Here is a 15329-nt window from a genome sequence, read left to right as displayed (position 1 = left end):
GAAATAGAATATGCAGAATTCAAAGAAAAATATGGAAGAACACATACTGGATTGTTAACCTGGTTACTTTATGTATCAATGAGGGACTGATGCAGGTTGAAGGGAGAAGGAAGGGCCAAGTAAATAAGGAAAAGAAAATAAATGTATATCTCATATTTATGCATTTATTTAGTATTACGCCACATGGGACTATGTATAAAGAAATAAAATTAAAATACTTGTAAAAGGAAATATTTATTACTAAGTATATCAAATCAATAGACCCAGTAGTGTAGTGCAAAATAATATATGCTAAAAAGGCATTTACTGAAATTTAATCCCATCCCTCCTTAAATATGTCTAAGAAAACTTTGAAAGGTGTTTATTTAAAGATATAAAGGAAAATATATTAAACACCAGCCATCATTAACTCTGATGGGAAAACATTAGAAGAGGGTTTCTTGGAGTATATTTTCTGGAATACTAATTCCCCAAGTGGAGTAAAAGAATTCGCTAGTGCAATGATTTGGGAACATGATGCCCACAGGTAGCCAATGCCTGAATCACAATATCAGCATGGCAAAGGGCTAAGTCCTTTTTGACCTTTAGGTTCTATGTGAAATGCCTTTTCTTTAGAGGAAACCTTTCCTTCCCTCTCTGTGTATTTCTCTGTTTCTTTCAACTGTAATAATTAAGAGAATTCCACTGTAATGCAGTTGAAATATTCTTAAGAATTTTCTTCTTGTGCGTTCTAGCTGTTGGCTAGAGCATAAGCTCCATTGATTTAATCAGCCTTCCTTGCTAATTTTTTTTCTTAAGGAATTTTTGAAGAAGTTTGTCCTTAGAAAATCAATTTCTGTGGCCATTGCAGCTGATTATGTTATTTCTACTGTATGGAGTGCTTGTCGAGAGGTATTGGCTCACAGTGGAATTTCAGGCCTCAGCTTTTCATACTTGCAAAGAGGAGTCAGTTATTCTTGCATCTCATCTTGCCTAGAAGTGGTTTTTTTTTCCCCAGAACTTTATTGAAATATAATTGCCTTACAATGTTGTGTTAGTTTCTGCTGTACAACAAACTGAATCAGCTATATTTATACATATATCCCCATATCCCTTCCCTTTTGAGCCTCTCTCCCACCCTCCCTATCCACCCTCTAGAAGTGTTTTGTGCACAGTAGAACACATATTTTTATGAAGTCCTTTGGGTTTCCTTGATGGAGTGAGTTTGACATTGGCAAGACAGCATTATGATTGCTATCAGTGTTCAAAGGCCACTTTTCTTTCTCGTGGTTAATCTTATAAAGCCGTGAGTGTGGCCAAATGGCTAAGTTATCTCTTATCCTTCCTAGTGCTTTGTGTTAAAATCTGTTTAAGCCTGTGCTTCCCCCCCTCCCCCCCATTTCCTTTTTTGGTGGGCAGGGTGGTCAAGAGAGGTTTTCAGAATTGAAAGAGTTTCTTTATTTTCTTTTCCCTCTTGTGATCACAGAATAGCTGTGTTAAGCCTTCACGCTTGAGCAGAACTCTGGCGTAGATAAAGTATATGTTTGCCCCTCATCAGCTAGGCTGAATTTCTGTGTTGTACTGCAGTGATTATAGCCACAGTCACATTTTCTGATTGCTGGCATTTCTGCTAGCTACCCTTAGATAAAAAATCTGTTTGTCCTGAACTGATAACCACAGATGGGCTATTTAACCATCTTTATCACATCTTTCTCCTCCAGGTCCTCATGAACATGGAAGACATAAAAGTCCGTGAAATGCAGATTTTTGACTACAGGAAAAAAATTGCCGAATCAGAGACTAAATTAAAACAGCAACAAAACCTATATGAAGCTATGAGATCAGACAGGAATCTGTATAGCAAAAATCTGGTTGAGGCTCAGGTAAAGAATATATTTATGTCTTTACATTTTGACTCCTCCCCATCCTGGGTTTAAAGCACTTTCTGTTATCCTAATGGCAGAATTTAGAATAGATCAAGGAAGAAATATCATGGAATTTACCTGAAAGAGAACATCAGCTTATGCAGAACTGTCAGATTGTTTGAAATGTTGTTTGAAATGGAAATGACACAGTTGATCAGATGTGAAGGTTATGGTTCTGGTTTTAATTATTATGGAGAATTGCCATTCTCCTATTTCTAATTTTTCAAACTGCTAATAGCTACCATGACTCAGAGGGGAGCAGTATATTCTTGTCATTTAATTGCAGAGCTTTGCTTTGTAATCTTTTAGTTAAAAATGTTTGTTGTGATTCCAATTCCTCTCTTGTACAGTGTGTGTGTGTGTGTGTGTGTGTATGTGTGTGGGTGTGTGTGTGTATGACCTATTCATTATGTGTACTTTATATCTATGTCATGGAGACTATTTGGAGAGTTAATGCTATAAAGTACTTTGAGGTTGATGGTCACAAGATACAAAGGAATAGCCCAGTTGTAGCCAGTCAGGAGACTGTTGTTTTGAGTGAGTGTCCCTTAAAAGCTCTTGAATGTGTGTGGAACTTCCATAGGGATGGTGATGTCTTTTTAATTCACTTTCAAACATTTCTCCTTTCATTTCATTAGGATGAAATAATGGAAATGAAAAGAAAATTAAAGATTATGACCCATCAGGTAGATCAATTGAAAGAAGAAATCTCAGCCAAGGAGTCAGCACTTGTGAAGCTACATCTGGAACAGCAGCGCATAGAAAAGGAGAAGGAAACACTGAAGGTACAGACCTTATAATAAAAGCAATGGACCAGTAGTCAATCTATTAGACCCACTGGGGCCAGGCTCCATGCTCATGGAAGGCAGTAAGGAGGCAGGGAGAACAACCAAATCACTGGAAGGATGAGCTCCACCATCTCCAGGTCAGTCTTTCCTACAGGGAGTGCTCCCAGGTCGAATGGGGAGGAGCCAGTGGAGATGCAGAGTGCCTGGTTTACCTGTGCTGGCTATCATGGTATCAGTGCAAGAGAACTTAGCAGGTCCTAGGAAGTCCTGGAACTTTCAGGCTCACCACAATCTCTTTGCATTTACAACCCAAATCCAATCCTTTGCCTACACTCAACCTTAAGGCAATGCTGACAGGACCCTCTGTTCCTCTGTCCTGATCCTTGTTTACTTCATGTGCACGTGGCTTTTCTGCCTGCAGCATTGTTAACTACCAGATGTCAAGCTTTGTCGTCACTTGATTTGCCCTCAACCATGTTCATGGTTCACCTTACTTCTGGGAATCTAAGAACTTTGCAGCCACTCCTCTAGGGAATCACCTTTGTCCTCACACACACTACCAAGATATATCCTTTTAAATCTACTAATTTAGAACATTCTATATCTACTAATATAATATAAAGACTCTCCCCCAAAATACATGCCAAATAATTTATACCATATCAAATCCTTGAACTAAATACATTGTACTATACACAGTCACTAAACCTAATGTATTTTCCTTTTCCTCTCCAATCCAGTAGATTTCCCTTGTAATCCATTTGACCAAAGAACTTCTGAGAGGATGATGCCACTTTTATTTTTTGTGTGTTTATGAGCCACTTGTAGGAACTTTCTACAATCAATGAGAGACTGGTTACCTCGATTTCTGCACATAATTAGCTTCAAAGATAATTCCTGTCTTGGAAATGTGTGTCTCATGTTGAACAGGTTTAATGCCAAATTTCCTTGATTCCAAGATGCCATAGATTGAAATATGCACTCTCAGTTTAATAATAGATTTTGTCAACTTAATGATGGGTCTTCGTGGAAACAACTGCTGCATTAAATTAAGACACGTGAGGTTTGAGAAAGATTAAAATGTAATAAAAGTGCCTTTACAATAAAGATACGGTAATTGATATATTTACCTAAGACATTCATCTCCCCACTCTAGCTCATGATAGAAAAAAAAATTCTGTACTAAAGTTTATTTACATATAAAGAAACATAAATATATTTTCTGAAATTTGAAAATATCCTATGTGTTTGTCCCTGTTTTCCTTGTTTGAAAACATAGTTTTATAGAAGGTAGTTTGCTCCACCCTGGAGGCTATAGTGGGATGGGGTTTATTTATCACTGGCTGAATCAGAAGAATCTTATTGTAAACATTGCTTCATCCATGGGCCTCATGGACCCATGTTAGCAAGGCTTCAGTGTAACCTGATTTGGTACATCATCTCTTCCTTTCAGAGGATGACATTGATCCTCATCTCTTACTTTCCCAAGTAATGATCTTTTCAAAAGATTAGTTATTGCTGCATAATGGGGTCCAAGGCAGAGAAAATCCTGCTTTAGAATAAGCAATGTCCTGTGCAAAAAAAGCAATTATTTCTGATTATTTAGTTTGGCTTTGGTTAATATTTGTTTCAATTATACCCTCCATAATTAGACATCTACACACATAGCTCCAAAGAAGCATCATAATAAAATAAAGGATGATAAGGTCCTTTCTTTTGGTCCTGGGCCAGCAGAGTTGGCAGCTGGTGAATGAGAGATGATTAAAGGGCTTCTGCTCTAGACAGTCTGCTTTAAATGGGGAATCCTAGGTCTGGATAGCTTTGGGTCATCGATTATAGGAAGATGATTGCTTTGGACTTACTGTGAAGCTAGGATGCCTTTTCCTCAGCTTTTCCCATTAAGGCAAAAATTAGGAACAGAAAAAGGCTGCCTCCTTGATTTATCATTTGAGGTTATCCAAGGGTGACTTGCAGTGGTACTTCAACTGGATAATTTTGGCCTATCCTTAAGCCCGTTTGACATTCTTTAGAAAAATATGACAGCTCAAATGTTGAGTTTCAGCCTCTTGACTTTTTTAGCCTCAAAAATGAATCACGTTTCCAGAGGTCCCTGGATTTCATGCATCTGAGGTTCGCACACCAAAACCCTGGAGGAAAGGGGAGATTTTCTAGTAACTTTGCTCCACAAGAGACATGCAGCTTTTCATTGTGAGTTCTACAAAGCTACATGGGTACATAATCCCTCCCGGAAGGGCAAGCCCTAGCCTGTTTGGTAGACTGAAATGCCTTTTGACAGGACAATCCAATTTACTACTTCTCCAAGCCGACAGACAGACAATCGTCCGTAATAGGTCATCCCCATCCTCATTCATCCCCCTCCAAAGAAAAGTCTTGCTGCTTCCACGTTTCTTTTTCTTTTTCAGTTGCTACCAGGCTCTACTGACTCCTCAGGATTCTCGACATTGTCAGTACGTGATGGTTATGACAGAATGTCAGTAGTTCTTTGTAGATGTTGCTGCATCTGCGTTCTTCCGCCCATTGTGTCCCCATCTTGTTTCATCAGCACTAAAGGGGCCGTCTCATGTGGAGTGTCTGCCTTGCAGTCCTAACAAGCTCTCGATTCTGTTCGTCACCTCCCAATCATCCCACATGAATCTGACAGCACTTTGATTCTTGGTGAATAATTCAGCAGTGAATTCTCTGTGTCCAGAGCTCAGCATCACATTAGCAGTCGGCTTCAGGGCGCCTTATCTTTGCACTTCATGGACTCTCTAGAGTGACATGGGTGGGAATTGTCTGGGGGAGGAGGAGGGAGAGAGAAAGACTAATTAGTCTTGTGGCTAGAAGACTTCAGGTGGTCTTATTTGTTTTGCTAGCTGTAAACATATGGGTTCTGTAAAACCCAGTGAGTGTTGGGATCCTGCACGAACGGGTGAAACTCCCTCAAGTATGGTTCTTGAGATATGATTTATGCCCGCAGCCAGATTGGATGGTATGTATTCATAAACACCTGTCACAAAACTGTGTAATTGTAGAGGCAGTGGCTAAAGAGTGTGTCCTGCCATTGAATTACAACTTCATACCTCGGGTCCCACCTAGAGCATTGCTTGATGAGCTTTTGGGTGCACAGTAGTTATTACCATCTTTCCTGGGTGAGACAGCTCAGATTTACAGCTACTAAATGCGTTAGACCTAAGGTATTTTTTTGATGTTAACATTTGCTGCCAATGTCTAATGCCACATCTTGTTTACAGCCCATAAATTTATGACATAAGGAGACCACTCAGAATTTTGATATATTATGAAAAAAAAAAAAAAACACCCAGCAATGCCAAACACATGAATGGTTTTACATTTCAGACAGATACTTTTACACACCATTGATTGCATTTTAATATAACAGCGGTTTCGTTTTGTTCTGCTGATGGATTCCGATCAGCTCTCCGCACTTAGGAACAGGGAAGTGAATGTCGCACATCTGGGAAAATAAAAGTTTTATTAAAGAAAGCATGAGCCACACAGGTATTTTATTGCTGTCTTTGCTGTCACCTTAAATGATTATACAAATAGAAAGGCTGGTTCTTCACTCTCTTTCCTAACAGGCAATCCCCCAAAGTGGTAAACATTGGAATAGATCTTTTCTCACTAAGTATTTCCTTTTGCTTATCCCTGGACCAAAATATATTTCATGAATGAACAAACAAAATGTCATAAAGGAAACCCTGGGGTTTACAGTAGCTCGCTGCATTTAGTTTGTGACATTACAGGTCCGTCACTGATGTGCAGTATCTTGTGCTGTTTGGAGAAGTTGGAGCTATGGAATTAATGACTCTTGGTCTTCATGGATTTGAGGCAGGCTGCACCTAGAGCTGGGGTGGTTCACAGACACTAACTTGCAAATATTCGGTTTTGTATCATCCCAGTGACATTTCTGAGTGGGTGGAGGTAGGGGATCCAGTACTTCCTTTAAGGAAAATATTATTGCCCTTTTGTTTTCATTTGTTGACCTGCAAACCATTGAAAAGTTGGAGCCTTATTACTGTCTCGTCCTCTCCTTTGTGATTTCAGGCATGGGTGAAAGCAGAGTCCTTCCTCCATTTTTCCTTCTTGTGCTGACCTGGTTGTGATACCAGGTTCCAAGTCCTTCCTGTTTGGGCATGGAACCTCTCGAAGACTTATTCTTCTTTCCTTTTAATATGATTAACTTTGTGGCTCTTCATTGCCTACTCTCCACAGCATGGGGCAGGTTGGCTCAGCTGTTTTACCAGCCGTACCTCGTGCTATTCCCTACCTAATGCTCTAACCCAGCCACATTGGATACTTTGCCGTCTGGAAGACACACCAGCTACTTTATAGTTTGCATGCTTTTGTTCACGAGAGCCTGACCATTGACTGCTCTCCCCCAGCACACACCTGTCCATTTTGGAAATAACTGTCGGCGCCAAAGCCCCGACTGGTTTTTCCCTCTAAACCCCAGGAAGACATAGAAGCTCTTTCCTGTATGCCCATGTCCTTCACACAGTAGAGAGCATTTCCACACTGTGTTGTTTGTCATCTCCAATGCGCGGTGAATCCCTCGGGTCTTACCCCTCTTCTGTGTTTGGCTTGGAACTGTTGTGTGGTGATAGCGAAGGGGGCAAAAGCTTTGGAATCAGAAGATCTAGGATGGACTCTCAACTCTGCTACTCATTAGCTGTGTGACCTTGGGCAAGTCAATTTGCTTTTCTTTGCCTCTGTAATTGTATTTGTGAAGTGGGGATAAGAGTGGCTAGGCAAAACACCTGATACTATGCCAGGGATCTTGTAAGCCACAGATATACTTGTGGAGTAGAAGCAAATGTGTCTTTTGATGAGAGGAATTTTCCTTTTGACACTTACCAGTTCATAGCACCCTTTCCCCATCACTCTTAGGATTTCCAGGTAGCCTCAAGATCTGAGTTCTCTCAGGAAGCCTTCCTAACAACTGCAGTGCTCTGACCTCCTGTAGTATAAATTCATTGTCTGTGTGATAATAAAGATCCTGAAACATTATTGTGTGGACTTGTTAATATCTGCATAAAACTTGTATATCTTATCTTTTCATCTAGATCAGAATCTTCTTAGGAGTAGGATCTATATATCTTTTTGTACTCTAACATCTCTTCTGTTCCATCAAGATGTTTTATAAGATAGACACTTGGTTGTTATCTTTATTAATTTAAGTGTTACTTGTAATAGGCTTTATCTCTGGAGTTGATATGTTGGTGGTGTCAGGACCGTTATAGGAGCTGGTACATACGGAGGTGCCCCCACCCAGCCCCTGCCATGCTCATCCCCACATCCTTCTCTGCACTATTTGTGAATTCTCTGCATGTGTAGCTAGTAATAGAACTGCTGCTGAATACCAATGAAGTCCCTGCTATACCTATATAGAAAAATGATGGAAATCCCTCAAGGGCACAACTCATAGAATAAACATGATCACGGTAATGTGCACTGTTGTTTCTTTACAGGCCGTGTGTGTGTGTGTGTGTGTGTGTGTGTGTGTGTGTGTATTAAGCTTGCTTTGCTTGTGACAGTGATCAAAGCATGCTAAATGAAACATCACAGGGACGTCTAAGACACACACTGTCCACCTAAATCTGGGCCCTGCCGTCCTGGTTTGTGCTGTTACAGAGTGAAACTGGTCTGTATCTTTCACTGTTTGTCAGGCTGAGCTGCAGAAGCTGAGACAACAGGCCCTGGAGACCAAACACTTCATTGAAAAGCAGGAAGCTGAAGAGAGAAAACTCCTGCGAATCATTGCTGAGGCTGATGGGGAGAGAATGAGACAGAAGAAGGAGTTAGACCAGGTAGGAACATCTCCTCACCAGACCTGCAGACCTTATAAGCAGACACAACTGTTTGACTCAACTCTTCACAAAGCCTCATTCTTTTCTAAGCTCTTCCGTTCAGTCTATCAGAAGAACAGCCCTAGAGGCCCACCTTCTGTTGATTAATTATGAAATATTCATTCATTTATTCAGCTCCTATTTACGAGCACTTGCTGCATGTCAGCCACTCCTCCAGGCACTGGGGATACATTGACCAACAAGAAAACTAGGTCCCTGTCCTCAGGGAGCTTACATTCTAGCATAATATAATTGCTTGCATATAGTTACAATGAATAATTATATAATTTGGGGGTTAGAAACTTAAATGCTTTCAGAGATCTGGCAGGTTGAAAAAAAGAGACATTGGCTAGTGCAAGACAGTAAGGAGTGGTAGAACTTGACAAGAGCTAGCGCACCCTAAAGGCATTCAAATTTAAACACTTATAATGTGTTGGGAAAAAAAGCAACCAAGCAAACACCCATGGGCGAAGGATTATTGGATTATTCTTATTGTGGGTTGTTTGTTGTACTCTTTCCAGTGAGACTGCCAACCCTTATGGGAGGAGTCCAGTGTTGGTTGTCTCGCAGGCTGTTTCCAGTGCCTCGCCTGCTGGGTGCCTAACACATGTGGGCATTGGATGGGTGTTCATCGACTGACAGAGTGCTGCTGCCATAAGGAAACATGGGGCTTTCTGTCCCCTGGTGGCCACGCCCTCCCCTCCCTTTCTAGGTCATCAGCGAGAGAGATATCCTTGGGTCACAGCTAGTCCGGCGCAATGATGAGTTGGCTTTGCTCTATGAGAAGATCAAGATCCAGCAGTCCGTGCTGAATAAAGGCGAGAGCCAGTACAACCAGAGGTTGGAGGACATGAGAATCCTCAAACTTGAGATCAAGAAGCTTCGCCGGGAAAAGGGAATTCTTGCCAGGAGCGTGGCTAATGTTGACGAACTCAGGTAACAGGAGACCCCCCCCTCGGAGCTGAGCACACAGCAGTCTGTGGGAAGCTCCTCAAAGGACCTTGTGTTCCTCCTGTTGGTCATTGAAGGTCTTTATCAAGTTGTATAAGACAAATTTTTCTGTTGAAATGATCAGCAAATAATGGGAACTCTTCCATAATCCAGAATCTACATCATGCCCGTTCTATGTCACACACAAAAAAGGAAATCGTTGCTTTTCAGCGGAACATAAGCAAGTGCAAAAGGAATTTTTGAAAACTTTATTCTGTATTTAGAAATAGAAAATTTTCAAGTCAAATCATAACCACAAACTAGTTACAATTCAGAACCCCCCCTTCAATGAGCTCTTTAGAATTTCTTTAATAAGGCCGTATGCAAGACACAGAGCATCAATATTTAAATTGAATCCTGGTAACATTTGCACATCTTTTTCTGGAATTAGATACAGAATGAAAAGAGGGGAAGAATTTAATTTTATCACTATTTGAAAACTCTGTCTCCTTAGAAGGCGGCCAAATTTTACATCTCACTCCTGATTTATCTTCTGCAGCTTTCACTTGAGCTTAGTGCGCCTTCTTCTTGCTTTAAATCTTACATTATACAAGATCTACTTTCCCTTTGGGAAAACATCAGCATGTTTTATATAGGCAATTGCAGGAAACCAAATAATAGGTCTGGTGTTTTCTCAGTAGCTATCTTATTCTCCACAGACTTGTAGATGAACAGTATCTTTGGCCACCTTGGGACAAGGACACAGTTTGGATCTGCTTCTTAAATTAATCAAATTAGATGGTTTTGATATTTAGATGCAGTGTATGTTCAGGAGTAGCCAGGGAAGTTGCCACCATCAAGGACAGATCAATACTCTTTTTTTTTTTTTTTAAAGAGTTGCTCGTATTTCAGACGATGAAAGTAATGCAAATTCATTGTAGAAAACATGGGGCATGCAGAAAAAATATAAAGAAGAGATCAGAAAATCACTCATAAGTTTACTATCCAGAGATATTACCATTGACGTTTCGGAGACAAATGGATTCATTCTAAGTAGCTATTGAATGATCTCCAGAACCATCATGAAACTTGTCAGCTGTGTGTTCTTTTTATTATACACGCAAAGGATCAAATTCTACCCATTCTCAGTCAACATTGCTGGTTTGTTGATAATAGATTTTATCTTTCTTTATAATGAGAAGACAACTTATTAAAAATATTGGAGGTAAGCAGGCATGAATTCTAATCTCAGACTTGCCACCTACAAGCTGTGTGACCTTGGGCAAATCGCTTAACTTATCTGAGCTTAAGACTTGTAGTTAAAATTAAACACGAAAACAAACATAATGTGCCTCACACAGAGTCTAGTACAAAAGAAGCCATCGATAACAGCAGCTAATACTCTTGCCCTTCGCTGCTGATGACACTGTAGAAAATCGTAGTGTTAAAAATATGCTTTTAATTCTTAGCAGCTTGTTCTGAGCTCCCTGTTGAGTGAGCATCATGCAGTTAATTCTAATGGTTTGTCTTGCTAATGAGGGGAACTTGTATTATTGGTTTAAATGAAGCAATTAAGTAAAAGATGGCTTAGTATTAGTAATCTGCACACTCGCAGCAGATGAGGACAGATAATAATATCCTTCTTGCCCATGTAAATGCGAGTGCTTGCCTGTTCTCCGCCTCCCAACAAAGCTTCTCATTCAGTGGGGTGGTAGCCAGCTCAGTGGGTACTGTGGATGACTGTAGCACTTTACCTATTAACTAGAGATTCCTGCAGATTTTAGAAGTATGTTTGAGCCAGGGCTAGTTCTTCGGGACTTTTTCAGTCATCTGTGTAGTTGTGGAACATGAGAGAAAAGATTGCTCCTAATTTGTTGTTTTTCAATGCTGGCTGCACATTAGAATTACCAGCAGGACTTCAAAAATCTATGAAACCCAAGCCGCATGCTAGACCAATTAAAGCAGAGAATCCCTTTGGGGGTTGGGTCCAGGCAAAGGTATATTGTTAAAGTTTTCCAGGCAATTCCAGTATGCAGCCGGGGTGGTGATGCACTGTTCTAATTGATGTCAGGTCCTCACCTGAGCCTCCATCTCTTGCATTTACTTGCCATACCTCGTGGTAGAATATAGCCGTTCTCTTGCTGCTACTGTAGGAGACATTTAGAAACATTGAACAACATATTGAAATCCTCATAATTTACCTCCTCCCAGTTCTTTCTGAACACTTCTAAAACTCCTTGGGTATCCAGAATCATAGTTCTGAAGCTCTGGTACTTTTTTTTTTCCTTTTTTTTTAAAGTTAAAGCAGCAGTTTGTGCTCTGCAAGAATTGATATCATCTGTGTCTTGCCCAGATTAGGAGGAGGCTGGTCTCAGTGTTCCTGAAGTCTCCCTAATCCCAACTTTTTATATAAGATGTAGTGAGCACATAACCACCTAAAGACAGGATATTCAAATGGGCGGAGAATTTCTTTGCAAAGAAAGTTTGTCTTATTCAGGCAGGAGCTTTTCCACACACAAAGGGAATTCCTGAAGGAGAGGACACGGTGCCGAGCCCTGGAGGAGGAATTGGAGAACCCCATGAATGTGCACAGATGGAGGAAGCTTGAGGTAACATTCGGAAGAGACTTCTCCCACCCCCAAATCTCTTTCTACCCTGCTTGTCTTTTTACCTAGAGCACAATAAGAAGCATGGTTTTATTTAATGCTATTCCATTGTCACCCCAATTTAAGTTTGGATCAAATGTAAATTGGATTGTTCCAGATTTAGGTTTAGTTTTAAAAGTCTTGGACAAAATCCTTTCTGCCTAAAGAAGACCCAGTAAAAGCTGTGAACTGGCCTCACCAATTGGCATTTATTATTATTATTATTTTGTTTAAGCAGTTTTTCGTCAACCAGGTATTTGCAGTTGCCTGTCTTGGATAGTTAATTGCCTTCAGCTGCACTGGCTACCGGCGTCTTCGCCATCTTTCGGTTGGCCTTTGCATACTTTTATTTCCCAAAGGAAATAGGACTTTTGTGAACCTGCCCTCTTTTCAGAGAATTAGCATTGTGTTAGTCAAACCCTTTCTTTTAGGATCTGGGGACACAGACAAAGTCCTATTGGTAGGTGGTGGATAATAAATCTCATTTTTTGTTTTATGACCTCCTGATAGACATTTCCACCAGCAGGTAATAGTAACAGACAATCTCTGCTTATTCAAGAAAAAAATGCCCGTTTCCTATAGTTGTACCCAGCGATGCGGGTGCCAGGAGGGACTTCGACTAAGTGAACAATTAGGGTGTTGGGAGAATAGAAGTATGTGATATAAGAAAGAGCAGGGCAAGGGGGAAAATCAGCGAAGCAAGTTTTTGTTTTTCATTTTTATTTTTTCCTTTAAATGACGAAATCGTCAAGGATAATGCATTATAAATTGTTATGTAAACATGAGGCCTGAATTTTAACAATGTCCAGTCTTGCCAAGTGAATGTGTGCCAAATACTTCCAAAATATGGATATCAGTTAGCACTGCTTAGTATTTCTTAAAGTCATAGTCAATGGAATATCTCCCCCCACCTCTTTTGGACCCTCATTTATTCCTCTTCAAGTGCCAAGAGTGGGGTAGCTTACTAAACTAACAGTAACATAGATGTGTCTGGGGAAGTGGAGCTGAAAATTTTAAATTCTTAAATTCATTTACTATCACATTAGTTTATGCCATATGTTTTCAAGCAGATCTTTATAAAGTTTCCAATTCCATCTCAATTTCTATTAAAAAATTAAAAAACAGACTCTGGGAGGCAGTTGAAAATATTTAACTGCTAGATTAATTAAAATGTCAGTACAGTTGAAAGTGAAGCTTTGGCTCAACGTCTAGAAGACAAATTATCAATGTGTAACTGTAGATCTTGTTTGAATTGTATACAGATAGCTATTGAAGGCACATCAGAGCTTTATGGATTAATAATGCCATTTGAGGGCTAAATATCGTGGTCCTGTTCTGCTGGCAATTGTTAGCAGATGTCCACATCCTAGAAACTTTCTCCATCACGGGCTGTAATGAATCTTCTAGTTGACAATTATGAAAGGAGAATCCTGAGACTGAATGAATTCGGGAACCCTGTCTTATTCCTATGGAAACAATTGATGGTAGGGAAAACCTCAGAGCATAGTAATTAAGAAGCCCAGGCTTTGGAGCCAGGCATATCTGGGCTTGAATCCAGCTCTGACCTTTATCAGTGTGGGTCAGTGACCTCCTCTGAGCCTCAGTTGCCTTATCTGTAAAAGGGGAAGATAAAACTGTCTAATAGGGCTGTCATGTGACTAAAATTTGATAATCTGTGTAAAGCACTTAGCAAAGTGTCCAGATGGTGGCAAAGAACCAGGCATCAGGCCTAGCAGCTACCATTATTGCTGTTGTTGTTATTATTTCCCCTGGTGGAATAAGCATATTCACTTTCCATTTATTGGCTAACTAGAGCTAAACGTCAGTCTGTTTTGATGACTGTCTCATCTATTATACTCCCCCCCCACCTTGGTTCTAATTCTTTCTGTATTGAATCTACAGCTTTGCAATAGATTTTAATAGAACAATAATTATTTTACATAGGGACCTCAGTGCTTTGAACCTGATAATCTCAGCTGCTTTATTTTGTTCCCTTTGACTAGGCCAGTGACCCCAGTACCTTTGAGCTGATACAGAAAATTCATACCCTGCAGAAGCGTCTCATCAGCAAGACGGAAGAGGTGGTTGAAAAAGAGCTGCTCCTCCAGGTAGCATTTCCACTGTCTGTACTCATCGAACAAGCATGTTTTCTTAGCACCATCATCTCCAGGACTAGGTTTCTAGAGTTAGTTATTTGGCAGCACTGCACGCCCCATTTTTAACTGTAGGTGGCAACAGGGACTCACACACAGAGAACAAACAACCTGATTAATTGGTCTTTTATGCTGCCATCACTGATATTTCAAGAATTCTAGAAAATTAAGTTCAAGGCTACACGTACTGCACTGGGTAATGTGAGCCACCACGCCTTCTCCCCTGCAGTTTTATTGATTAGGTTCTTTTACATGCTTTTCTTCATATCTTCATATAATGTGAAATGCCACGATTTTGATTTTAAAAACTAGTTTTCATGTAGAACACAAATGTCCTCTTGAAGGTTTGTGAGAGTGAAATCGAAGGAATGTATTTTTTTGAGGATTTTATGCAGTAAGTTATTCTGGAGCAATTAGCAGTGATGCCATCCTGTGGGCCTGTATCTTTGCCAGTACCAGTTGTCACCACCATCATCTTCTTCATCACCATTATCATCACTGTGCCAGGTACTGTGCTGGTGGCTTTATCTCCTTGTCTCAATTCCTTTCCACAGTTTTGGGGAGGGGGTTGTCACCCCCAATCAGTGGATGAGGAAGTTGAACGCCAGGACTTTGGTATGGATAGAGAATATCCATACCAAAGGTGTTAGGTGGCCTGGGTTGGAATCCTGCCTCTGCCAATCTGTAGCTGTGTGAGGTTAAGTTTTCTGCACCTGTCGTTCTTGATCTGTATTATGGGACAATAATAGAACCCGTGAAAAGGGATGTTGTTGGGACATTAAGAGTGTGCAAGACTGATGGCTCAGGATCCGCATTCTTTTTTTTTTTAATGAATTAATTTATTGGCTGCATGGGATCTTCATTGCTGCGTGCTGGCTTTCCCTAACTGTGGTGAGCAAGGGGCTTCTCCTTATTGCCGTGCTTGTGCTTCCCGTTGTGGTGGCTTCTCTTGTGGAGCATGGGCTTCTAGGCACGTGGGCTTCAGTAGCTGTGGCACACAGGCTCAGTAGTTATGGCTCACAGGCTCTAGAGAGTAGGC

At 40.5% G+C, this 15329-nt stretch overlaps 1 protein-coding gene across 1 annotated transcript in view; it reads left to right on the top strand.

Annotated features, from left to right (window-relative positions):
* Positions 1 to 15329, top strand: part of CFAP58 (cilia and flagella associated protein 58) — a 121640-nt gene that overhangs the window by 48192 nt on the left and 58119 nt on the right. Inside the window, exons 10-15 of the mRNA XM_057736945.1 lie at positions 1701 to 1862; positions 2543 to 2689; positions 8383 to 8523; positions 9275 to 9498; positions 11990 to 12101; positions 14141 to 14245. Of these exons, the coding sequence (XP_057592928.1) occupies positions 1701 to 1862; positions 2543 to 2689; positions 8383 to 8523; positions 9275 to 9498; positions 11990 to 12101; positions 14141 to 14245 (891 nt within the window). The remainder of the gene's footprint in view (positions 1 to 1700; positions 1863 to 2542; positions 2690 to 8382; positions 8524 to 9274; positions 9499 to 11989; positions 12102 to 14140; positions 14246 to 15329) is intronic.

The sequence above is a fragment of the Hippopotamus amphibius genome, chromosome 5, assembly GCF_030028045.1.
Source record: "Hippopotamus amphibius kiboko isolate mHipAmp2 chromosome 5, mHipAmp2.hap2, whole genome shotgun sequence".
NCBI lineage: Eukaryota > Metazoa > Chordata > Mammalia > Artiodactyla > Hippopotamidae > Hippopotamus > Hippopotamus amphibius.
Note: the sequence above shows the minus strand (reverse complement) of the source record. Positions and strands in the feature narration are given on the sequence as shown.